General features: G+C 43.7%; 1 protein-coding gene across 3 annotated transcripts in view; it reads left to right on the forward strand.

The window, feature by feature from the left end:
• The window catches only part of RNF8 (ring finger protein 8), a 33,511-nt gene extending 12,275 nt beyond the window's left edge, over window positions 1-21,236 (forward strand). For 2 of the 3 annotated variants that reach the window (XM_040473375.1, XM_040473376.1), the window contains 6 exons: window positions 3,719-4,459; window positions 6,888-6,950; window positions 9,119-9,208; window positions 11,320-11,427; window positions 13,360-13,564; window positions 20,731-21,236. In XM_040473375.1, the coding sequence (XP_040329309.1) occupies window positions 3,719-4,459; window positions 6,888-6,950; window positions 9,119-9,208; window positions 11,320-11,427; window positions 13,360-13,564; window positions 20,731-20,747 (1,224 nt within the window). In that variant the 3' untranslated portion in view covers window positions 20,748-21,236. The remainder of the gene's footprint in view (window positions 1-3,718; window positions 4,460-6,887; window positions 6,951-9,118; window positions 9,209-11,319; window positions 11,428-13,359; window positions 13,565-20,730) is intronic. The other variant, XM_040473377.1, reaches the window with a different exon arrangement.
• The last annotated feature ends 746 nt before the right edge of the window (window positions 21,237-21,982 follow it).

The following is a 21,982-nucleotide window of genomic DNA, read 5'->3' on the forward strand; positions in this document are numbered from 1 at the left end:
GCTGTTAATGCAACAAAGTAGATAAATCTTAAAGTCATTATGCTAGGTGAAAGAAGCCAGATTCAAAAGGATACATACTGGTGTGGTTCCATTTATACAACATTCTGGAAAAGGCAAACCTATGTAGGGCAGAGAATAGATGAGTAGTTGCCTGGGAATGAGGGAAGGGTCGACTGCAAAGGGGCACTGTGTCTTGATACAAATTGCATATTCTGTGTTTGTATATAAACTGGATTTTTAAAATTCTGATGTCTAGTCCCCATCTCAGACCATTTAACCCAGTCACTATTTCTTGTAAACATTTTCAGGTGATTTCACTGTACATCAGGGTTGAGAACCACTGGGTTACATAAATCATTTGATGAACTGCATGAAAACATTGCCCGTTGGCTTTGGGTTTCCACTCAAAGGGATTAAAAATGCTGGACAGAGATTGAGCATCAAGTGAAGTAATTGGTGTTGAAGGGGGTGCAGGTGATCCCACTTTTTTCCCATTGATGGCTGAGAGTCACTGGGCAGGCTTTTCTTTGGTTATCACTTTGCTGCTGCTGACAGTGCTCAAACTGGTGATTGTGAAAACTATCAAGAAAGGCTTGGCGGCATCTGGGTGGCACAGTTGCTTAAGCGTTTAACTTTGGCTCAGGCCATGATCTCATGGTTTGTGGATTCAAGCCCCGCATTGGACTCTGTGCTGACAGGTGAGAGCCTGGAGCCTACTTCAGATTCTGTGTCTCCTTCTGTCTCTGCTTCTCCCCTTCTCACACTCTATCTCTCTCAAAAATGAACATTAAAAAAAAAAAAAAAAAGGCTTAAACACAGTTTGAGATAGATATATTTAAATGTTTATTCTTAAGAGAGGGGCAGAGTGCGAGTGGGGGAGGGGCAGAGAGAGACGGGGAGACACAGAATCTGAAGCAGGCTCCAGGCTCTGAGCTGTTAGCTGTTAGCTCTGAGCTGAGCCCGAGGCGGGGCTTGAACTCACAAACCAGGGAGATCGTGACCTGAGCTGAAGTTGGATGGTCAACTGACAGCCACCCAAGTGCCCCCAGTTTGATTTATTTAAGCTGTTGCATTTGAGATCATATCCTGGGCAGTACATGATTGTTCTTATACAGCCGTGGTAATTTCATCCTTTTCTACCGTCGCCCTGTGAACAGACCTGAGTTGGGGCTGTGGTCCAAAGTATACCACTAGATGTCACCAAGGAGTGATGAATGGATAAACAGAGGGATCCAGGGATAAAAAGTGATGGGAAAATTTTGAGAGTTTATTTTCCAGATCTCAAAGGGCTCTCAAGGAGGCAGGTTACTGCAGAGGATCTCGCGGAGGGTTGCAATATGTCTTGAAAGTTCACCCTAGCTTTTTAGGGTTTTGTTCACTCTAGTCTTAGGTTGCTTCTATAGCCTTCTTAACCTTCTCTTTGAGATTCTTCTTAAATGTCTATACCTTGGCAATAGGTGGCCTCCTGTGTCATACTACTTTTCCTGAAACCTTTTTCCTATGTATAATCTATAATTGACTATTCTGCTATAGAACTGTTCTCAAATACATTCTTTTAGCCTCCCTCCCCCTCCTTTTTATTCCTGCATATGTTGTTTCACGAATCAGAACTGATCAGTCTCCATAATTTCTCAGGCTGAATATGAGTAGAAAAGTTGGGAGAAGGTTGGTCAGATAAGCCAGGTTAGGGCCAAGGCAGTGAGTTAAAGCCAGTCTTTCTGTATGTATCTATGCTCGTCTTTCTCTCCCTCTCCCCACTCTGGCCAGATAACACAAAAACCAGAAACAAGGGCCTAAACCCAATCCAGAGCTGAGATCCAATCTCTATTCTTCATCCTTTGTGGCTTGTGGTCAAGCCTCCCATCCCTCATATTTGGGCTGATCAGGTATTTTTTCTAGCCGCGAGGAGGTAGCTATTGTTACCAACTTGAATATAGTCTTAGTCCCAGTTCATATGTGACCTTCATCTCTGGCCTGTGTCCCAAAGATACGTTCTTATTATGGGTTAAATTGTCCACTTGTCTCTTTCCTTCTCTTCCCTCTCCTCTTTCTTCCCTTCCTCTTTCTTTCCTTCTTTCTTCCTTCCTTCCTTCCTTCCTTCCTTCCTTCCTTCCTTCCTTCCTTCCTATGGGTTAAAATGTCCACTTGTTTCTTTTCTTTTTTCTCTTTCCTTCCTCCCTCCTTCTCTCCCTCCCTCCCTTCCTTCCATCCAAGTTTATTTATTTAAGTGATCTCTACCCCCAGCATGGGGCTTGAACTCATGCCCCAAAATCAAGAGTCACATGCTCTTCTGACCAAGCCAACCAGGCACACTCCCACTTGTCTCTTTAAACTTTAAATCCTACATTTGTTTCAAGTCTGTTTTAGAATGCGTCATCTCTGTTTAGCATCTCTTCCCTAGCCCAGCTCTATATGATACTCCTTTGCATTTATAGGCTGTGCTGTGTAATCCCACATTTACTTATGTGTGCCCTCATGTTTTCCTTTCCATAGTCAGCTGCTAAAAGTTGTTTTCATATCTTCTACTTTTGTGCTCAGTATATTTACCTTGCAAGATGCTGAGCATAGAATTGAAATAACTGTTGATAAGTCAATTGAGCCAGAACATAATAATAGTAGTGAACACTTATATAATACTTACCATGTGCCAGGCACTTTTCTGAGTACATTACATATGTCATCTCATTAAATCCACACAGACTCCATGAGGGAGAGACTATTATTATCCTCCATTTTATAGATGTGATAACTGGAGCATGGAGAGGTTAAGAAAGTCACCCAAAGTTACACAGCTATTAAGTGATGGAGCCAGATTATAAATCCAGGCAGTCCGACTCCTGGGTCCATGCTCTTAACCCCTACACTATGGCTTAATTTAAGTCATTAAAGTAAATATATATTGAGCATTTATTATATGTGAGTCACTGTGCTTAGTGTTTTACATGTATTATTTCATTCTTCACAGAACAGTATGAGTTAGGAACTGTACTATCCCTATTTTACAGGTAAAACTGAGATACAGAGGTTAAGTAAATTGCTGAAGGCCATGCAACTAATAAACCCAAGGTGGTGCATTTGGGCTATGAACTCAAGTCTGTCTGAGCCAAAGCTCCAGCTCTTAACCACTGTGCTGTATTACCCCCTGGACCTTTGGTGCTATTAATTGGGTCAGATCCCACCTGCAGGTTGACCCCAGTACAAGGTATTGATACACTCTTTTTAGGTTTATGTATGTGTGCTGGGAAATGCTTTGCTCATTCACCAATGTGTTCAGGGACCACATTTAGAGACAGTGCTTGTGTGATTTTCCTGGCTAGGCCTATCTTTTGAACCTCATCATTAGATACTACTTCCTTCGCTAATAGCCATTTTTCCAGTCTTGGGCCATTGCCCCCAGTTTAGGTCAATAGGAGCTATTCAGTTGCAGTTTCTTTTAATGCTGCTGCATTTATTTGAGTAATTCATCTGCCAGTAATAAGGTAATTCCTGCGTGTTACACAGGCAGTTCTCTGTGGAGGCATGGATGTGAAATATAGGTAAAAAACCAAAGCTGTTTCAGGAATGCTATTTCTAAGGGTGATGGTTTATCAACCTTTTCTGTTTGTTCTCAGGGGTTTTCCTTCTGAAAAGGCAGAAGTTTTTGTAGCATCAGGAGAAACGTTCCATTAAGAGGAGGAAAATCATGAAGCTTATTTTGTCTTTATTTCCCTTTCTCTAGAGTCTGAATGGTGTTTGGCTGAACAGACAACGTCTAGAACCTTTAAATGTCTATTCTATCCATAAGGGAGACCACATCCAGCTTGGGGTACCTTTGGAAAATAAGGAGAATGCAGAGTATGAATATGAAGTTACTGAAGAAGAGTGGGACCGGATGTATCCTTGTCTTGCCCCAAAGAATGACCAGATGACGGGAAAAAATAAGGGATTGAGAACTAAAAGGAAATTTAGTTTGGATGAATTAGAGGGCCCTGGAGCTGAAGGCCCCTCAAATTTGAAATCCAAAATAAGTAAAGTATCTTGTGAATCTGGTCAACCAGTGAAGTCTCATGGGAAAGGTGAAGTGGCCAGTCAGCCCTCTGAATATTTGGATCCTAAGTTGACTTCTCTTGAGCCAAGTGAGAAGGCCACAGAGGTTCATGTTTACCCTGGCTCCACAAAAGTCATAGAGCTTCATCATAAGAAGCAGAAAGCCTCAAACCCTTCAGCATCTCACAGCAGCTTAGCCCTGTTCAGGGTGACCATGTCCAGGATTCTGAAGCTGAAAACACAAATGCAGGAAAAACAGGTAGCTGTACTGAATGTGAAAAAACAGACCCAAAAAGGGAACTCAAAGAAAATCGTAAAAATGGAGCAGGAGCTGCAGGACTTACAGTCCCAGCTATGTGCAGAGCAGGCCCAGCAACAGGCCAGAGTGGAACAGCTAGAGAAGACTTTCCAGGAAGAGGAACAGCATCTCCAGGTATGACATAGGAGGAAGGGACACCAGTGCTCCTCAGGGGTGGGTAGGCCTTTGGTGGGCCTCTGGCCATAGCTCTCTGTTTCTGGGTCAGGGACCACATGCTGAGTGCCAGGAACAGGAGGTAGAATGGGAGAAGAAGACTTAGATGGGAGAAGGGAGTTGAGTGCAGGGTTAAGGCTTCAGCACGATGACCAAGAGCCAGAGTTTGGGTGCTGTGTTGGCTGAAGGGGGCTGGGAGAGCCAGCCAGGATGCAATTGATCTCAGGATATAAAGCTGAGGCACCTGAGAACTGAGGCAGGTTCAGAGAGGGGTTGGATGAAGGTCAGGATGCCACAGAACCACAGTACACTCCAACTAAACCAGTAGTTGTCCCTAGGAATTATCTTTCTTTGGTGTGTCAAAGCCAAACCAGTTAGCCTCAAGGCAGCTATGAGTCAGGTGGTTACTCTGCCCTTGTTGTACCTGGCAACTTACTAGCTCTGATGGTTAGTTAACTCTAGCTAACCTAGGAAGTGGGAGCCTAGAAAGGCAGAAAATGTTTTTGTTTCTGTCCTGAGCGACTAGCATTGGAGGGGACAAGTATACTGTGACTCCGTTGTTGGGTTGAGTGGTAAGCCACTTTCTACAGTGCCTTTAGCGGGGAGGCAGAATGATTGTCTTAGCTGTATCAAGGTAAGACCAAATGTGTCCCCATCCCTGAGTCATTTGCTTAGATGACAAGCTCTTGCACAAAGCCTCTAGGCTAGAGCTGATTTCTGGTCCTGCTGAAAATGTCACTTCCAATCTGGCTAGAAGCATACATTTTACTCCCATCTCGTTGCTCAGGTAATATTGAATGTCAAGAATTCCCCATTGTTGACTTAGAAATAAAAAGGACCAATCAGGATTGAAGTGAATAAGCTTTTCTGTTTTGTTTACTTTGCTCAGGGCGAGGAACAACCAGTAGTGTTGACTAAATTTGGAACAATTTAAAAATTTCATTCTAATCTCTGCTTTCCACTTGAACTGGTAGCATTAGCAAAGGCCATGGATTAAATAGGTCTTTCTCAGGATATTCATTGCTTGTTTATGTGTACCTTTTTGCTTCCCTTACCCAGCCTGGACTAGTTCTTGAAGCTAATAGAGGGAGGCTTATCTCTACATATTTAGTGTATGACACCTTCACCAGAGCAGAAGCCTCTTTAAAGGCTAATGTGTTCAGGAACAAGAGTTATTATTAATTAATATTTGTGGCTGCTCTGGGTATGCTTCAGGATATAGTTATAAAATCTTTTTCTCTATCAGAGTGGTAGAGAAAGGCAAAAAAGGACTGGCTTAGAGAATTTCTGTGGGTATTAGAGGGTCATATACAAATGGCTCATGGTGAAATGTATCTAGTCCTTTGTTTATTAGCTGCATTTCCCTTTGCCACCAAGCCCTAGGGATTTATTCTCCTACTACTTCACACAGATTTTTTTTTAGCACCTATGGCAGTATACTTAGACATCAGGTGGTTATTAAGAGGCTTAATAAATGGTTCTTGCCATTAAGAAATATAATAATCAGAACAGTTTTAAGTTAATATATTTAAATTAGAGAACAATTTCTTTTTTTTAACTTTTTTTTTTTTTTTTTAGCGTTTATTTATTTTTGAGACAAGAGACAGAGCATGAACAGGGGAGGGGCAGAGAGAGAGGGAGACACAGAATCTGAAACAGGCTCCAGGCTCTGAGCGGTCAGCACAGAGCCCAACACGGGGCTCGAACTCACGGAGTGTGAGATCATGACCTGAGCCGAAGTCGGATGCTTAACCAACCAAGCCACCCAGGCGCCCCTAGAGAACAATTTCCAGTTGGCATATTAAATGAGTAGGCAGTTCTTAACGAGGGAAAGGTTCTTGTAGAAGGTGCTGAATGTAGGGCAATGATGATGTGGAAGACATCCACATCACAGGGGGCTGACAGAGAAAACAGCATAAGCTCAGGCAAGGAGGAGAAGCAGTCTAGAAGAGATACTCACACTAAGAGACAGCGTGGCCAGAATTGAGTGAAGAAACATGGTGGAGCTTGTGAGTGTCAACCTGGGGGATTATATCCCAAGTTTAGATATTTGGTGGCTTAGAATCTCTCAGTTTACATCTTTCTGGGGGTCATGACATTAGCCAGTGAAGGACACTTGGAGTATTACCCCAGGGTTTCTCTCCAGAACAACCTGAGTGGCAGCTTGAAGGTGACAGCCCTCAGGTGTGCAGTGTTTGAGCAGTTAACTCTGCTCAGATCCCTTCCTGCCAAGAGCCTGAAGTGAAACGGGAGGTTCTCCACCTGCTCCCTGCCCCCTATCGTTTCCAGATGCTCTCAGGAGCCAGTCTGCTCTGCTTGTTGCTAGATTTTGTTTCTTTTCCCCCCCATCCCTGCAGGGAAATTTTCCATTTTGTTTTTGGCTTTGCAGGATTTGGAGAAGGAACAAGGAGAAGAGGACCTGAAGCAACAGCTGGCCCAGGCTCTACAGGAGGTAACTTACCTCTTGCCACTGTATTGAGATTATAGTGGGCTGGGGAGTGGGGGGCAGCCAGACCTCACATGGCCACTGGCTGCCTCTTCTGCTTAGCACACACCTCTGTGGCATCTCCAGTCTGCAGACAACAGCTGCTCATACCATCAGGTCAGAGATTTGGCCTCACAGACATGCCAGACCTCAGCATGAAAACGTACATCTTCATCTGAGCAGAAGTTGCTCTAGTGAAGATGGAACTGAGCCTGTAGCAATTAGGAGGCTCTCTGGGGAAGTGTCTGCACTTCCAGAAAGGTGAGGGCAGCAGAGGGGAATTTCAAGCTATGACTTGGCCACCAGAGCCTGCAAGGGCCTTTATTACCTCACTGTTCCTGAGCTGAAGCCATCCAGAAACCATTCAAGAATGTTCCAATTAAGCATTTTAGGTCAGGTTGAGAATGTAGTTTAACAGTCAGCAGAACATACCGATTTACTGAAAGGGCAAGGCTCACAGGAATAAAATTCCCCTAAAAGGTTGCCTGTAATTTATTTCATGTAACTTGACTATCATCTGATTATTTTTTTACAAGCTCTTTTGCATCTTTTAAACCCACTTTATCTTCTAAACTTTATGTGTTTATGATTAGTAGTTTAATGCAAGTTTTGTCAGGAGGTTAGTGAGATGGTTCAAATCTCCTTGATCAATTGCATTAGAATTTGTTTAGATGAATATATCCTTATGGTCTTTTATTGCATATCTACTTCACAACCTTCATAGAGTGCCAACAGCCCTGTATTATTGTAATCTTTGTGGGGATGTCTGCCTTGATTTCCTTGAGGGGTGCACAAATAGTCTTGAAAAGAATTAGATGAAAATTTATTCAATCTTTTTGAATTTTATTTTCTAAGCTTGTTTATTTTCTAGGGTGGGAAGGTAGGTATATTTCTCATTTAGAGCTTTATTAAATTGTATTGAGATACCGTTTTGAAATTGGCTGGAAAAGAGTAAGGTTCTGCTGCTTGGAAATCGCCAAGTGATCATTGAGTACCTTGTACCCACGACTCCTCACCCTTTCCCCAGAGACAGGAAAATATTTAGCATGAGGTGCTTGGCCAGTCTCCATTCATTAGCCTAAAATGGGAAACTTTTAGGTCATGGTTTTTAACAACATGCCTGGGGGACATACCACTTTCTCAACTGAAACAGTGGTTGTTTCTTGATCCACCTTGTTGGTCCCTCTGTGACAATTCTTTTTTACTTACTAGGCAATTTTTAAAACTTCTGAATGCTTTCATATCTGTTATTTTCTTATCAACACTGATGTAGGAGGGGACACCTGTTTTCCCGTTTTATAGATGAGAAAGTTAGGCACATACATCTAATCAGTGGTCAAGATGAATGCCCAGGCCATCTGATATAACTTTTTTTGGGAGACCACACATTTTAAAATTTGTTTCTTGAGTAATATCTTTTCAGAAATACTGACCTTTATTCCACCTTCTTTAAAAAAGGATTGGAGGTGAGATTTAAAGTGTAAGCTATACTTAAGCGTGAGGGTGCTCAGAAATTCTCATAGATGTGGAATCTCTTGACATGCATTGTAGGCAGTAAGTCACAATAAATGAACTGTCAGCTTCCAGAAGACATAGGCAGGGTTCAGGCAGTACTGCCTCACAGGTATGTAGTATGTGATTTGTAGAATAAATAGGTTAAAGGTCTTTTTTATTTCAATGAAAATGATGATCTAGAAATCCCATTTCTCCCTGATTATTAAAAGCCACTCCCATTGCTGGGTAGCCTCAGATTTACTTACTTGTTCTTGAGTTCCTGAGTTCCTAGAATCACTCGGGTGGCTTTAGAAAAAATGCACATTCCTGAGCCCCCAGCCAAACCTACAGAATCTGGAAGGCAGTGTAAAGTTCCTTAGTTGATTTGGATGGCCATTGAGGTTGGGTTATTTTCAGAGGGGTTAATGGATTTTGATGACCTTCCTCCCTACCTACCCCCCTTCTCTAAAAAAAAGCAGCAGGTAAGTGGGATGTCCTGAAGGAACAAAGGCTATCTTGAAATTGCCAATCCCTTGGTCCCTTGAACCAAGGCTACTGATGGAAGGAGCAGGCTCATGTATGGAGAAAAGGAAATATGCAGTGTAGCCCATTTTGAATACATATCTGCTATGTTTCTGCAGCATCGGGCTCTAATGGAAGAGCTAAACCGCAGCAAGAAGGACTTTGAAGCAATTATTCAAGCCAAGAACAAAGAATTGGAACAGACCAAGGTACTAGAAAGAAGATAAAGGTTTAGAATTTGGTCAATACATGCAACTCAGCATTTCCAACGGTGCAAGGGTTGCTGTGGTGCATAAAGAGAGAGATTATGGCTGTTCCCTGCCTTAGGGGAAATAATCTGTAAAATGATTCAGGCCTATGGAAGGGTCTGCCTCTAAGACAATATTTTTTTCCTTCCCTCATTAAGAAGTGAAATGCTGGGAATGAGACTCACGTCCTGCAGTCTAGTCCATTGGCTGTGGTAGATGCTCCTTCAGAGTAGTCCACTGACACAAGCTCAGGGGTAGTGTAGTCAAAACACAGTTCATCCTGATGCATTTAGGTAATTATTTCTCACATCAAATCAGTGGAATGCTTAAATTAGGGGTTATAAACTCAGGTGCCCCCCAGGGTTAAGAGTGGTAATAGAAGTGAGTGAAGTGGCCTGGATACAAGATCACAGTAGGAAGGGGTGCCTGGGTGGCTCAGTCGGTTGAGCATCTGACTTTGGCTCAGGTCATGGTCTCGCGGTCTGTGAGTTCGAGCCCTGTGTTGGGTCTGTGCTGGCAGCTCAGAGCCTGGAGCCTGCTTTGGATTCTGTGTCTCCCTCTCTTTCTGCCCCTTCCCCGCTCATGCTCTGTCTCTCTGTCTCTCTCTGTGTCAAAAATAAATAAACATTAAAAATTTTTTTTTAATTAAAAAAAAAAAAAAAGATCACAGTAGGAAGCTGCAGGGACAGAGACACACCAGAAAGGGGCACTTGCTACCCCTCCCCAACCCCACCCCGAAGAGGCAGCCCTTCTTTGCTGAGCCACTTGTTGCTGCCGAGAAATGCAAGCTCAGTGTTGTCAGATCCTTTGACTTTTCCACAGAAGATAGAAATCCAAATGTTTGTGTGAACTATCCCAATTTTCAAATATTAGCAATAAGTTCAATTTTATTCTATTTTGTTTTTTAATACCTGAGGGCCAAACTAAACAAATCTGCCAGGTAGATCCAGTCCACAGGCCACCAGTTTGGAACCTCTGACCTGAAATTGATGTCCAAGACTGTCTGTATCTCTCAGCCCACCCTTCCCCACAGACAGACCTGCAGCAGAATACAGAAAGGAGAAGACTCAGTTTTCATTTGGTTTGCTATCCTTATCCTTGGTTTAAATCATATAGTACCTTTCTTAACTTCCAAAAAGCCACCATATCTTTTTAAACCTAGCAATTTGTAGGTTTTCAGGGAACTGGACTTTAATGAAAATGGGTACATACATACTCTCTTCACTGCCCTAAGCAGTGTTATAGTCTTTGCTTTGATTAGAAGGGACAATAAAAGATGAAAAATTAGCCACTCAAATATGCCCTAAATAGCTTTTCTTTCCCCTCAGGGGCTCCTGGCACTTTCAGTTTTAGGGATGAGAGCTAATTTAAACAAATGTCTTCAAGAGAGCACACCTAGGGTCCTCCCCAAAATGTATGTCTGCAAGTGGTCTGACCTCTTGGGGAAAGCACAGGGAAATTGGACTGCAGACCTCTGCAGGAGTAGGAGGTGGCAAGCATCATAGAGTTTGGATCCTGAAGGTACTTGAAGAGGCCATCTCTCAGCCTCCCGTCTCCAGGGAGTAGAAGTATTATCCTTATTTTATAGAAGAGGCAGCTGCAAGGAACACAGGGGACCTTATAAACTAATTCAGCCTTCCCGCCCCTATGGATTGTTTTCTTTCATGTCTAGTGAGTCCTTGGTTGCTTGGGATGATTTTATATCACCTCTAAACTGCTGTTAATTATAGGATACTTAATGCCTCATTCTGGTTTTGGGTGGCTGCTGGGCTTAGTACGCTGCCTTCAGTTTTTCTCATTTGGTTAGCTCTGGGAAAGGAGACAGAAGCTACGGTGCAAATACAGAAAAAGTGGAGAGAGGAAAGAAAGGAAGACCATGCCCTATATTAGAAAGCCATTCTGAGGAACAGTCACCCTTAGAGAAAGGGTTTTTATTCTCAAGACACTGTGCCAGGTTGAATTTTTAATTTAGAATCTTGAATCCTATTTCAGACAATTAACCCTGTTCCCTGTCCTGTTTTGCATTCTTGTTGGGTCATCCACATGACAGGTGGGGTTATGTGTCTTTGCAGGAGGAGAAGGAGAAGGTGCAAGCACAGAAGGAGGAAGTTCTTAGCCACGTGAATGATGTGCTGGAGAATGAGCTCCAATGTATTATTTGCTCAGAATACTTCATTGAGGTAATTATCAGCAGTGGCTTATGTCTTCTTGATCTCTCAAACCCTCAATGGAGCCTTGGCTACGCCAGTTCTGTTATAGGGAGACATTCTGAAGAGATTTTTATTCTAGGAACCTATTGTAGTTATTTGACTTCAAAGTGACCTCTAGAGATGGCCATGTCTCATTTGTTTTTGTAGTCCTCTTTACCTTCACTGATCCTTTTTCTTATTTCATGTGGTGTTGAGTGTTTATTTGGTGCAATCACTATTTTTAGCTGCAGTGAAGCCTTTATTTCTTTGCTGTTCAGAGAAAACAGGGCCACATGGCATTAGATTTTTGAAGTATCGGTAAAGCTGCTCACTAAAGCTTCTCTTTCTTTACTCTGAATGGACGCAGTTCTGAGAGTGGGCGTATAGTGCAGCCTTTAACAGGGTGGTAAATGTCACTGATGTGTGGTCACTTGGGGAATTCAGCAGCCAAGTGGAACATATTTCAGGGACTCTGAGGCTCCCTATGAAAATGAAACATCTCCTAGGTTACCATTTGTTATCCTGTCATATTTTTGCATAGACCTTATTTTTCACAAATTCTACCATTTGTGACTAGTTCATCTTACACTGATTTTAAACTCAAGTTTTTTTAAATGACTGTGCTTTTCGGATTTCGTTAAAAAGGAAAATGCATGCACACACTCGTTCCTTCTTTCTGGTAGTCTTTTGGGAGGTTGAGCCTATTAGCCTCTCGAGAAATCCCTCTCAAGCAGATCTGTTTCTTTTGCTCTGGATCCAATTTGACTTCAGGTCATAATTTCCCTCCATAGTTTCTAGTCATTTGATTCCCTAGTTTGGAGAAACTCCGTGTTGCTTTGACAGGATTCTGCTAGAGGAAGGCAAGGAAAGTGGGGTTGGGATTGGAGATGAGTTAGCCAACCTAGGGCATCTGCACAGACATCTAAGAGACCACCTGACCTGTGCTTTGTTTACAGCACACTGCCTGACTTTTTCTACGGTCACCTCTTAAAGTCAGCATTGGAAAGAGGTTTTACTCTAATCAGACAGGTTTTTAGTCCTATTTGTGAGGCTTTACCTCATACAGTTAACAAAATATCTCCTAGTTGGCTTTCTGTGCTCAACTTAGCATTTGAAAACTGCATAATTTCTGTTATTTTCCACTGCCATCCTAAAAGCAGGAATGAAGACTTTTGAGCCTCAGAAAAACTTGTATCTTAGGAGATGTACCCAAACAAGACTATTGAAGAGGATGGTTTATATTTTTAGAAGTGAAAAGGACCCTAGAAGAAATCTGACCATTGGAATTACTCCTTCTGCTTTCCCTCTTCTGACAGGTTTATTTACTTAAGAGTTCAGTCACTGTCAGTGAACCCATTACATTTTTTCTATTATCTTGGTTCCTTTCTCCCCACACTTTTTAGTAATTTTTTACATATATTTTACTTTTTTAAGTTTCTTTTGAGTAGAGATATGCCTCCTACCATTCTATGTACTGAGTATTTAGAATGTGCTTCCCTTCGTATATTAAAATTGAAGTTCTGATTCACCATTAGCAGGATATATATTTATTTTCCATGAGGGAATTAGTGGTGTATTTGTATATTCACTCGCTTCCTAGTCCTACTTGTGTCCAGTGACATTTGTTTGCAAGGTAGCTAATCTACGTTGACAGTGTCATCTGAATTGGTGGAACGAGATAGACAAATCAGCCTGTGTCTACGAACTTACCTTTGAGAAAGAAAATGAATCATCTAACTTAAACCTTAAAATTTCTCATCCCCAGGAATGACTCTGATACCCTCCATAAGCCCTGTAGATGGGATTATTGTTAAATTTCCATTTGGCCTTGGGAATGAACTCCTGTCTTAGTATTGAGATCACAACTGCCCTGGGAAAGTAAGCATGACGGTTCTGTTATGTGTGTTCACATTCCCATTGTAGGCTGTCACCTTGAACTGTGCCCACAGTTTCTGCTCCTACTGTATCAGTGAATGGATGAAGCGAAAGGTAGAATGTCCCATTTGTCGGAAGGACATCAAATCCCAAACCCACTCCCTGGTTCTGGACAATTGCATTAATAAGATGGTAGATAATCTGAGCTCAGAAGTGAAAGAACGACGAATTGTCCTCATTAGGGAACGAAAAGGTGAGTCAGTGTGAACAAGAAGGTGAGTCCCCTCAACAAAAGACTTACAAACTTAAGCAGATTTTTTTGGCTTGGGTAAGAGAGTCAGATAAATGATTCTTAGGCCAAAGAAGAGGAGGGAAAAATGGGAAAAAATAAAGAGAGTTAAAGGTAATGAGTATGTGATTAAGAGTTGAGGGAGAATGAGTGCATGTATTTGAGCAGTGGGGAAGGGGGAGGCTTAAGTATATGGATGTGCGTAGAAAACACAAGGTCAGATGGTTTCTTGTGCTGATAACTAGATGGTGCTGTTGTTCAAGACAGTTCAATTGCTGTCCGAGTGTTGGAAAAACCTTGGGTTGGGTACACTATCAGTCATAAATAGGAGGTAAACAAAGATTCACAAATTGGAGAATGCTTGAAGAAAACACATACAGGTTTTATAATAAGTCACAGCTTAATTACACAAAGTGGACATAATGTTAAACTAGAGAGATAAATTTAATCTTTGGGGATCCTAATATGTTTACCAACTAGTCTCCTAGTTGGAAAGAATTGGGATAAAGAGATTGGGGAAGTGGGGGTGGGTGAGTTCCCCTAATGAACCATTCTTCCTTGGTGAATATCTGTTCATTCAAACGAGTGATCTCCTCATGCTTGGGAGCTTGCTGTGTTGGGGGTTATAGAGCCTCTCCGCTTGAGACTCGAATATCCTTGTGGCAAAAGGTGTGTCCTGAGGCCAGGCACAAGGAAACCAATGGATAGGAGGAAGGATTGGTTGGTTATTGGCCAATGACGACAGTGCATAGAAGCAGGGTGGATCTGGTTATCATGTTCAGTACCTCTAAGAATCCAGCACAGCACTACCTTCTGGGAAGTCACCAGAGCCAAAGTGCCATGAAGTCAGTTGGCTGCACAAAAAGGCTGAGCAGAGAAGACAACCAAGAAGCTCACTGCCTTTACACATGCTTCCCACCACCTGGCCATTGATAACCCATATTCATATGTTATGGGTTTGGATATACCTTTCTCTAAGTCCAGAGGAACAGAAGGCCTAACAGCTACACTGCTAAGAGTAGGATCTTCTGTCCACTGCTTTCTTTTCTTCTAGCCCTTCCACAGATGTCAGCCACTTTGAGTAGGGCCAGGAATCTGATGCTGATGTGCAAGCAGCTGTGGTGTGAAACTGGACCTCAGCTGGTCAGCCAGAGTGGAGGCAGCAAGCCTGTTGCAGAGCCAGGCAAAGCGGGTGCTGAGCAGGCAGTATGCTTGAGCCTGTTCTGCCGAAGGAAGGCTTTGTGACCTGTGGGAGAGTGGGACAGCCCTCAGGTGGTTCTTTGGAACCAGGATATTTTCCACTGTTCTGACAGCTGTGTGCTAATAGATTTTGTGGCCAGTCTGAGCTCTCATAGATCTTTTACCTCCCAGGAGCCGCTTGATTCTGGCAGAGTCCTGTTGTTCTTCTCCTCACTTTTTACTTCATCAACTTCTACAGGAACAGTACCTCCATACCAAGATAAAGAGATACATAAGGCATCGTCTCAGTTCTCACAGCACTCAGTCTATGGAGGAGGCAGAAAGGCAGGTCGGTAGTGTGACAATTTCCCCACGAGGGTGCTAGGACACTGCAGAGGAGCAGACAGTTTGGCCTGGGCAGGTAGAGGTACAGTAGAAAGCCGCATGGAAGTAGTGTCATTTGAACTGAGTCTTAGAGGTACCCAGGGCTGTAGCTTTCCAAGCAGAGGCTTCAGCACAAACAAAGCACAGGCCTGAGAAGCAGTGACATGTTCATAGCAGTGCCCCCCTGGTGGCCCATACATGACAGAATATCTACATGGTGCTGGAGCAGCACGAGGACAGCGAAGACCTAAGAAGTGTCTGCCGAGGCGTCGTAGATGCCTTCGGTTTTCTTTTTTCTTCCCTTTCTGAGAGGTGCAGTGACCTAGGACCCAGATTTAACCAAGGTCAGCCTTTGGCTTGGGTCTGTGTCAGGGTGGGGACACCCATGTACTTTCTTCCCCCAAACCAATGATTGGGTTTCTTCTCACAAGTGCAAGCACAGTAGATGGCTTCATGTAGTACTAGAAAGGGAAAGAAGAGCCCTATGTCCTAAGTTCACCTCTGGCTCCCCTCACACAGAGTTAATTATGCACATTAAATTATATCACACACCCTTTTCCCTCCAAAGGCTAAAGAGGGTGCCTTGTCTGCCTTTTTGGTAAACCTAGGAGCTTACACAGTAAACTGAAGCAGCCTCCCCGTTGCACTCGATGGCACTAGGCTCAGTTTCCACAGGGAGTGCAGCTTTGAGGTTTTCTCCAGAGACCGACAGAAGGCCCTGAGTACCGATTTAGGGGAATATGTGCCAGAGCCATCAGTGGCTTCACTGGTCTGCAGTGTAGGGGTTAGAGGAAATTCTTAGTTCAAATACCAACCTTCCTTACCAACTGAAAACTGCTTTAATCCCCAGTGCATGGGAATTTTGAAAAGGACCAAACTAAGGATCTGGGAACCAGGACTGGCAAGCCTATAATTGTCAGAGTTCTGACACTGTGGTAGGGCTATTTTTCTCCTGGACAAGGGTTGCTCTTATCACAAATTCAGGGAGGGAAACCTGTCTGTCTTGTGGCAGCGTAGTATGCTGATTCCACCAAGGCAGCCCCACTCCAGGCCTCCCTGGCTGCTTGTTGTCTTCTAGTTCCATATCCCCATGGGAGAAGTGATGCCTCATGACTGATGAGCCATTGATCCCTTGTAAACTCTGTGAGGCCAGATTATACAGAGGACATGAGGAGAGTATTAGGATACTAGATCCTCTGTTAGAGAAAGGATGCTCTGAAGCTGGGGCAGATAACAAACATCTAGTAAGTGCTTGTCACATGAGTAATTGTGGCTCTCTGGGATATTGACATGAGATTTTCTGAAAGGAAGACATTTTTTTGACATTCCCTATGGAGGACCTCCCTCTGGAGCTGGTGAGGAGCTAGAGCAGAGTCTTCTGTCGGCTCCTGCTCTTCCTCCATTTGTTCTGTTCTCGTTAAATGTTGGTTGACAGAGTGTTAACGTTCTCACTTTTAGCTTTCCCTTGCAGTTTCTTTGGGTTGTGCTCAGAAAAGAAGAAACCAAATTATCTAGAAATAAAATCTTGTTGGTCCTTTAAAATAGTGATTTTCAGTCTAGGGGCTTTTTCAGACTACAATTCCCTGACTCCCTTGATGCTGTTGTATTGAACCAAGGCTACTGGTGGGAGTGCGCCATGGCCTTCAGGTATGTTGAGGTGGGGAGAAAGGTGTATAGGCCACAGCTTTCCTGAATCTGTGAGACAGAGGCCCCTCCAGAGGTTAAGGGTCTCTAGGAAGATAGACTCGGGTCACACCACTTGGCCTGTGGCTCTTGCCAGTTTCCCGTAGGCTATGTGGAGGGTGATCCAGACCCAGGACAGGAGAAACTGGCAGCCGCTTAAGATAGTATCTGCCTGCCCATTTGGAACGCTTTCCTTGATCTTGCCCATCACCCGTTGCTGAAAAGCCTTACACAGGAGTATGTGGGAATGGCAGTAACAGTGTCTGGCAAGTTGACCTCATCCAGAGAGAATACTTGTTAGCAAGTACTTTTAGTCCACCCAGTCCTGCCACTAGAGACTCGTGTGCATGTAGTCAGCATGCCTGGCTGGCTTTACAACAGTTTGTCTAGGGGAAACGGCTCTCAACAAGGTTGGCATGGGGTGGGGTGTCCACATGCATGCACTCACATAGTGTGTAACACTGAACTCTTAACATTTTTGACTTTTAAAAATTCTCCCTTTGCAAAATTGTCATGGGATACAAAATTAGAATGATTACTAGAAGCTTTTTTCTTATTTCTCCATCACCACCCCCCGTTTTTGCCCCTTATTTTTCCTTTCCTTCCCTTCTTTTGTCTGTTGTCTTTCCTTTCCTTGTCCTTTGATGGGTGTCTCCCCCATCACCCTTATTGGCATCTCTGAATGCATAGTTGGAAACAAGGGCAGCACAGGAACTGTCCGCCCAGTTGGGGAAGGGAATGTGATCTTAGTAGAAGTCAGCTATGGGATTAATAGGAATATGTGGAATAGCAGCCCATGAAGTCCTAGAACCTTAGATTTTTTGCTGACTATATAGTCCTTTAGACTTCTGAGTGTCCTTCCCTCTAGAGGTCAAAAGCCTGTTGCTGACGTTAGTGCTCTGTCATGGAGTGTCTTCTCCCCTTCACCAAAAGCACCTTACTGTAGGAACCTTGGGAAAGTTTAGGAGAGTGGCCTTCCTGGATGCAATTAAAGATCCTTCACTGTACCCCAAATGTATAGATGACTGGTTTGAGAGAACCATACCATACCAGAGCAAAGAGACCTTGACTACCTGCCCACTGAGTTAGGAACTCTGGTGAGCCCCTGACATGCTTACTGGCCAGGGCTTGTCCACCTGGGGAAAAGGGTCTGGGGGAAGAACATGAGCACACGCTATAGCATCAAAAGAAGTAAGTATTGAGCAGCTCTGGCCATCTCTAGAGGTGTAGCAGGAGGTACTTTAGATCATTCATTGCTGTTTTCCTCAGCAGAAGTTTCTCCTGGGCTTTTTTGTCTTCTTAATGATAAAATAGAGTTATTTTGGTTTTCTGAAAAAATGGATCTTCCCTCCCCGTGAACATGTAACTTAATGATTTGCTTTATATAGAAATACTTTCAGGAACTTCTTATTATAGACCACCTGTGTAAATACAGAGTAGTGTCATTAACCAAAACAGATTTTCCTTTAGCGTTTCTTGGTTCCTACACTTAACTCTAGATGAACACAGAGCGTGTTGGTTGGTTGGTTGGTTGGTTTTTAAGTAGGCTTCACACCCAGTGCAGAGCCCAACATGAGGCTTGAACTCATGACCTGAGATCAAGACCTGAGATCAAGACCTGAGCTGAGATCAAAAGTCAGTCAGCCCCAGCTGACTGAGCTGCCCAGGAGCCCCAAACACAGAACATGTTTAGATTTCAGTGAACCGATCTTGGAGAGTGACTGGGGTCACTGAATATGCCTCTTCCTCCCGCTCCCATAGAATATCATAGAATCAGGTATATCACCCTTGAAACTTCTCTGCACTAGCTGGATATATATGTTGCCCAACTGCCTACTACTGCGTTCTTAAGAAATCTGATAAGACCAGGGACACCTGGGTGACTCAGCTGGCTAAGCGTCCAACTTCGACTCAGGTTATGATCTCATGATTCTTGAGTTTGAGCCCCGCACCAGACTGTCTGCCGTCAGCACAGAGCCTGCTTCCAATCCTCTGTCCCCGTCTCTTACACTGCCCCTTCCTCACTCTCTCTCTCAAAAATAATACACATTAAAAAAAAAAAAAAATCTGATAAGACCTGTCATGTCCTGTTCCTGGCTAGGGCTTCTGCTTTAACTGCTTTCTGTTTTCCTACTCTGGAGAGTTTGGACCTCTTTTACCTTTGTCTCATGAAACCTGAACCAGAACCAACCCCCAAATAACATCTCTTCCTTGCTTCCTTTCTTCTCGGCCTTTCCTTCTTAGTTTCTACTAAGTGCCAGGTGCTGAGGCTAAAAGTGAGCAGGCATAAGGATGAAAAATTGCCCTTTGGATGCAGCAGGAATGTAGGACATTGATGACTTTATTTAGTACAAGTTTGAGGAATGGTGGGGTCAGAGCTAGTTTTCAGTGAATTGGAGAATGAATGTGAGATTAAGGAGTAGAGAAAACAGAAAAGGAAGATAGACCAGGTCTTCTAAGAAATTTGGCTACGACTAAGACCATAGGGACAGCATGAAGAGAAGGCTGTAGTTGGAGGAGGAAGCTTTTGTTTTGTTTTGTTTTGTTTTGTTTTTTGTTTTGTTTTAAAGAAATGAGAGCTCTGTGTGGTGTTCAGTTGCTGAGCCTGTGAAGGAGATGCTGGGAACCTGGGATGGTGGGTAGGGCCAGATTCTTTGGAAGGCAGGGTAGGGAATGCAGAGCACAGATGGGGGGATTAGCCTTTAAAAGTGGGAGGGTGGGGTGCCTGGGTGGCTCGCTCTATTAAGCTTCCGACTTTGGCTCAGGTCATGATCTCACGGTTCATGGGTTTGAGCCCCATGTTGGTCTCTGTGCTGACAGCTTGAAGCCTGGAACCTGCTTCGGATTCTGTGTCCGTCTCTCGGCCCCCACCCCCTGCTTGCGCTCTTTCTCTCTCAAAAATAAATAAAACATTAAAAAAAGGTTTTTTTAAGTGAAAGGGTACATCCTGTCTTCTAGAGAGAAGGGCTTCATGTGGGAGGGTGGGCAAGGAAATTTGCTTGAGAGAATTTCTTTTTTGTGGCTTCTGTATTTTTCTGTGAGCTACTAGGTGAGGCCATTAGCTGCACGCAAGAGAGTCTTGCTTGGCTCTCTCAGCTCTCTAAGGCTGCCCACAAGTGGAGAACAGGAACTTTTACAATCCTTTCAGTCCTCCTACCAAGTCTTTAGGACCTCAGTCTCAGGGAAGGGGACAGTCTCCTTGGTGGCTTTGTTGTGTCCTTAGGCCAGGATCCCTGCTTCCCCGAATTAAGGAAGCAGAAACAGTAAATAGCAGTAAATTGTCCCTCCCACCCCACTGTCCCCACCTCTCCCTGCCTAGTGCTGTGTATATAATTCCTTCATTCTCCAACACATGTTCATTGAGGGCCAGCTTTGTGCCAAGCTGCTCTAGGTTCCAGAAATAGAGAAGTGAAAATCTAATAAGTTTGATGTGATTAGTGCTATGGAGAAAAACAAAGCAAGGGATCAGGGAGTGATGGAAAGAGCATTGCCATTTTTGATAAGGTAGCCTAGGAAGGCATCACCAATAAGGCAGTACTAGAGTAAAGCCCTGAAGGCAGCAGCCGTGTTGCCACGTGGGGAGTGCACTTGGGGAGGTGGAGGGGCAGCGAAGCTGTCGGTGTGGCTGGAATGGAGCGTGTGTTGGGGGAGGACTAGGAGGTGGGGCAGCACAGATTTTGTAGGACCTCAGGGGCCTTTGGAAGGAATGGGACTTGAACTCTTACTCTTGGGACGAATGAGGATCAGGCTCTGAACAGAGTGATGGACTCTGAGGTCTGTTTTCTTGGTTCAGTGTGTGGGGAAGAGGTGGAGCGTGGCAGCAGGGAGGCCAGGCCAGGGAAATGCAGGCTCCTCCTTTAATTCTCTTTTCTTTCTCTTCAAAGCAAAGAGACTGTCCTGAAGACCATGCTCCAGGGGCATTCGAAGGACTGCCAGGCAGTGGGAGCTTGGAGCTTGGGATGGTCTAGAGGATTCTCTGTGGACAGGTCTTGGGCCGCTCTGAGATAGAGCATGGGATGGAGCCACGTGGGACAGAGACTGAGTTAGGAAGTCCTCCTGAGCCTCCATGTCGGCCAGCCTTGCGGCCACCATTGTCTGAAGAGCCACTGGTCCTCACCGCACTGACTGCTTCAGGGTACTCAATAGACTTGGCTTCACTGCGCGTTGAATGGGTTATGTATTTCTGTTCTGCTTTTTAAATTTATTGTTGTTGTTACTGTTTCGGTACCTCAGAAGCACCTCTGTCGACATTTGTTTTGGACGGGTTGGGTGTACCCTTACGGCTGTCCCTAAAAGCTAAGACAGCTTCTCTTGGAGAAGATGGCATACCTCTTTGTGAAAACAAGATGTCATTTCCTGGAAATAAAATGTAAAGCCTATCAGTTGTGCAGCTGGGCTTTGGTGTATTTATCTTCTTCCCTTCCAGCTCCCACACAGTCTCACAAGTAAACACTGGCAGCTCATAAATTGCAACCAAGAAAGTGACTGTATCAGATGATAGACTCAAGTGAATGTCAGCATAAGAAGCCAAGCCCAAGATCATGACCATCGCAGACGGGCTCTGTTAAGGCCCTGACTGTTGTTTTTCCTTTTCATTCCAGAGGTGGGTCACTGTTTACCTGGTTTTGAAACAGGGTTGGTTTCCTCTTTCAGCTGAGGTTTAGAAGTGGTTCCCAAACTATTTTATTTATTAATTATTATTATTATATATATTTTTTAAGTAAACCCCACACCCAACATGGGGCTCAAACTTATGACCCTGAGTTCAAGAATGACATGTTCCACCAACTGAGCCAGCCAGGCACTTCCCAAATCTATTTTACCCGGTGTCAGAAAACAAGGGCAATGGTTTTATGAGAATGTGGTATTATTTATTTATTTATTTATTTATTTATTTATTTATTTATTTATTCTTAAAAATCATTTATCTTTTACTGCTTCTCCTTTTTAAACAGAAAGAAAACTAGTTTGATGTTTGGGAGATAGAAGCTTAGGAAAACCTGTGGTCTCCTTGGTTACCAGTGAGGAGAATGAGGGAAGATGCAGGAAGCTGAAGAGTAGTCATTTGAAACGAGGAGCTCTCTAGTAAGATTATGAAACTGCACATTATGTCGTTCAGCAATTTGCTTCCAGATG

Source organism: Herpailurus yagouaroundi, unplaced genomic scaffold (genome assembly GCF_014898765.1).
Source record: "Herpailurus yagouaroundi ecotype Mexico unplaced genomic scaffold, PumYag 139, whole genome shotgun sequence".
Classification (NCBI taxonomy): Eukaryota; Metazoa; Chordata; class Mammalia; order Carnivora; family Felidae; genus Herpailurus; species Herpailurus yagouaroundi.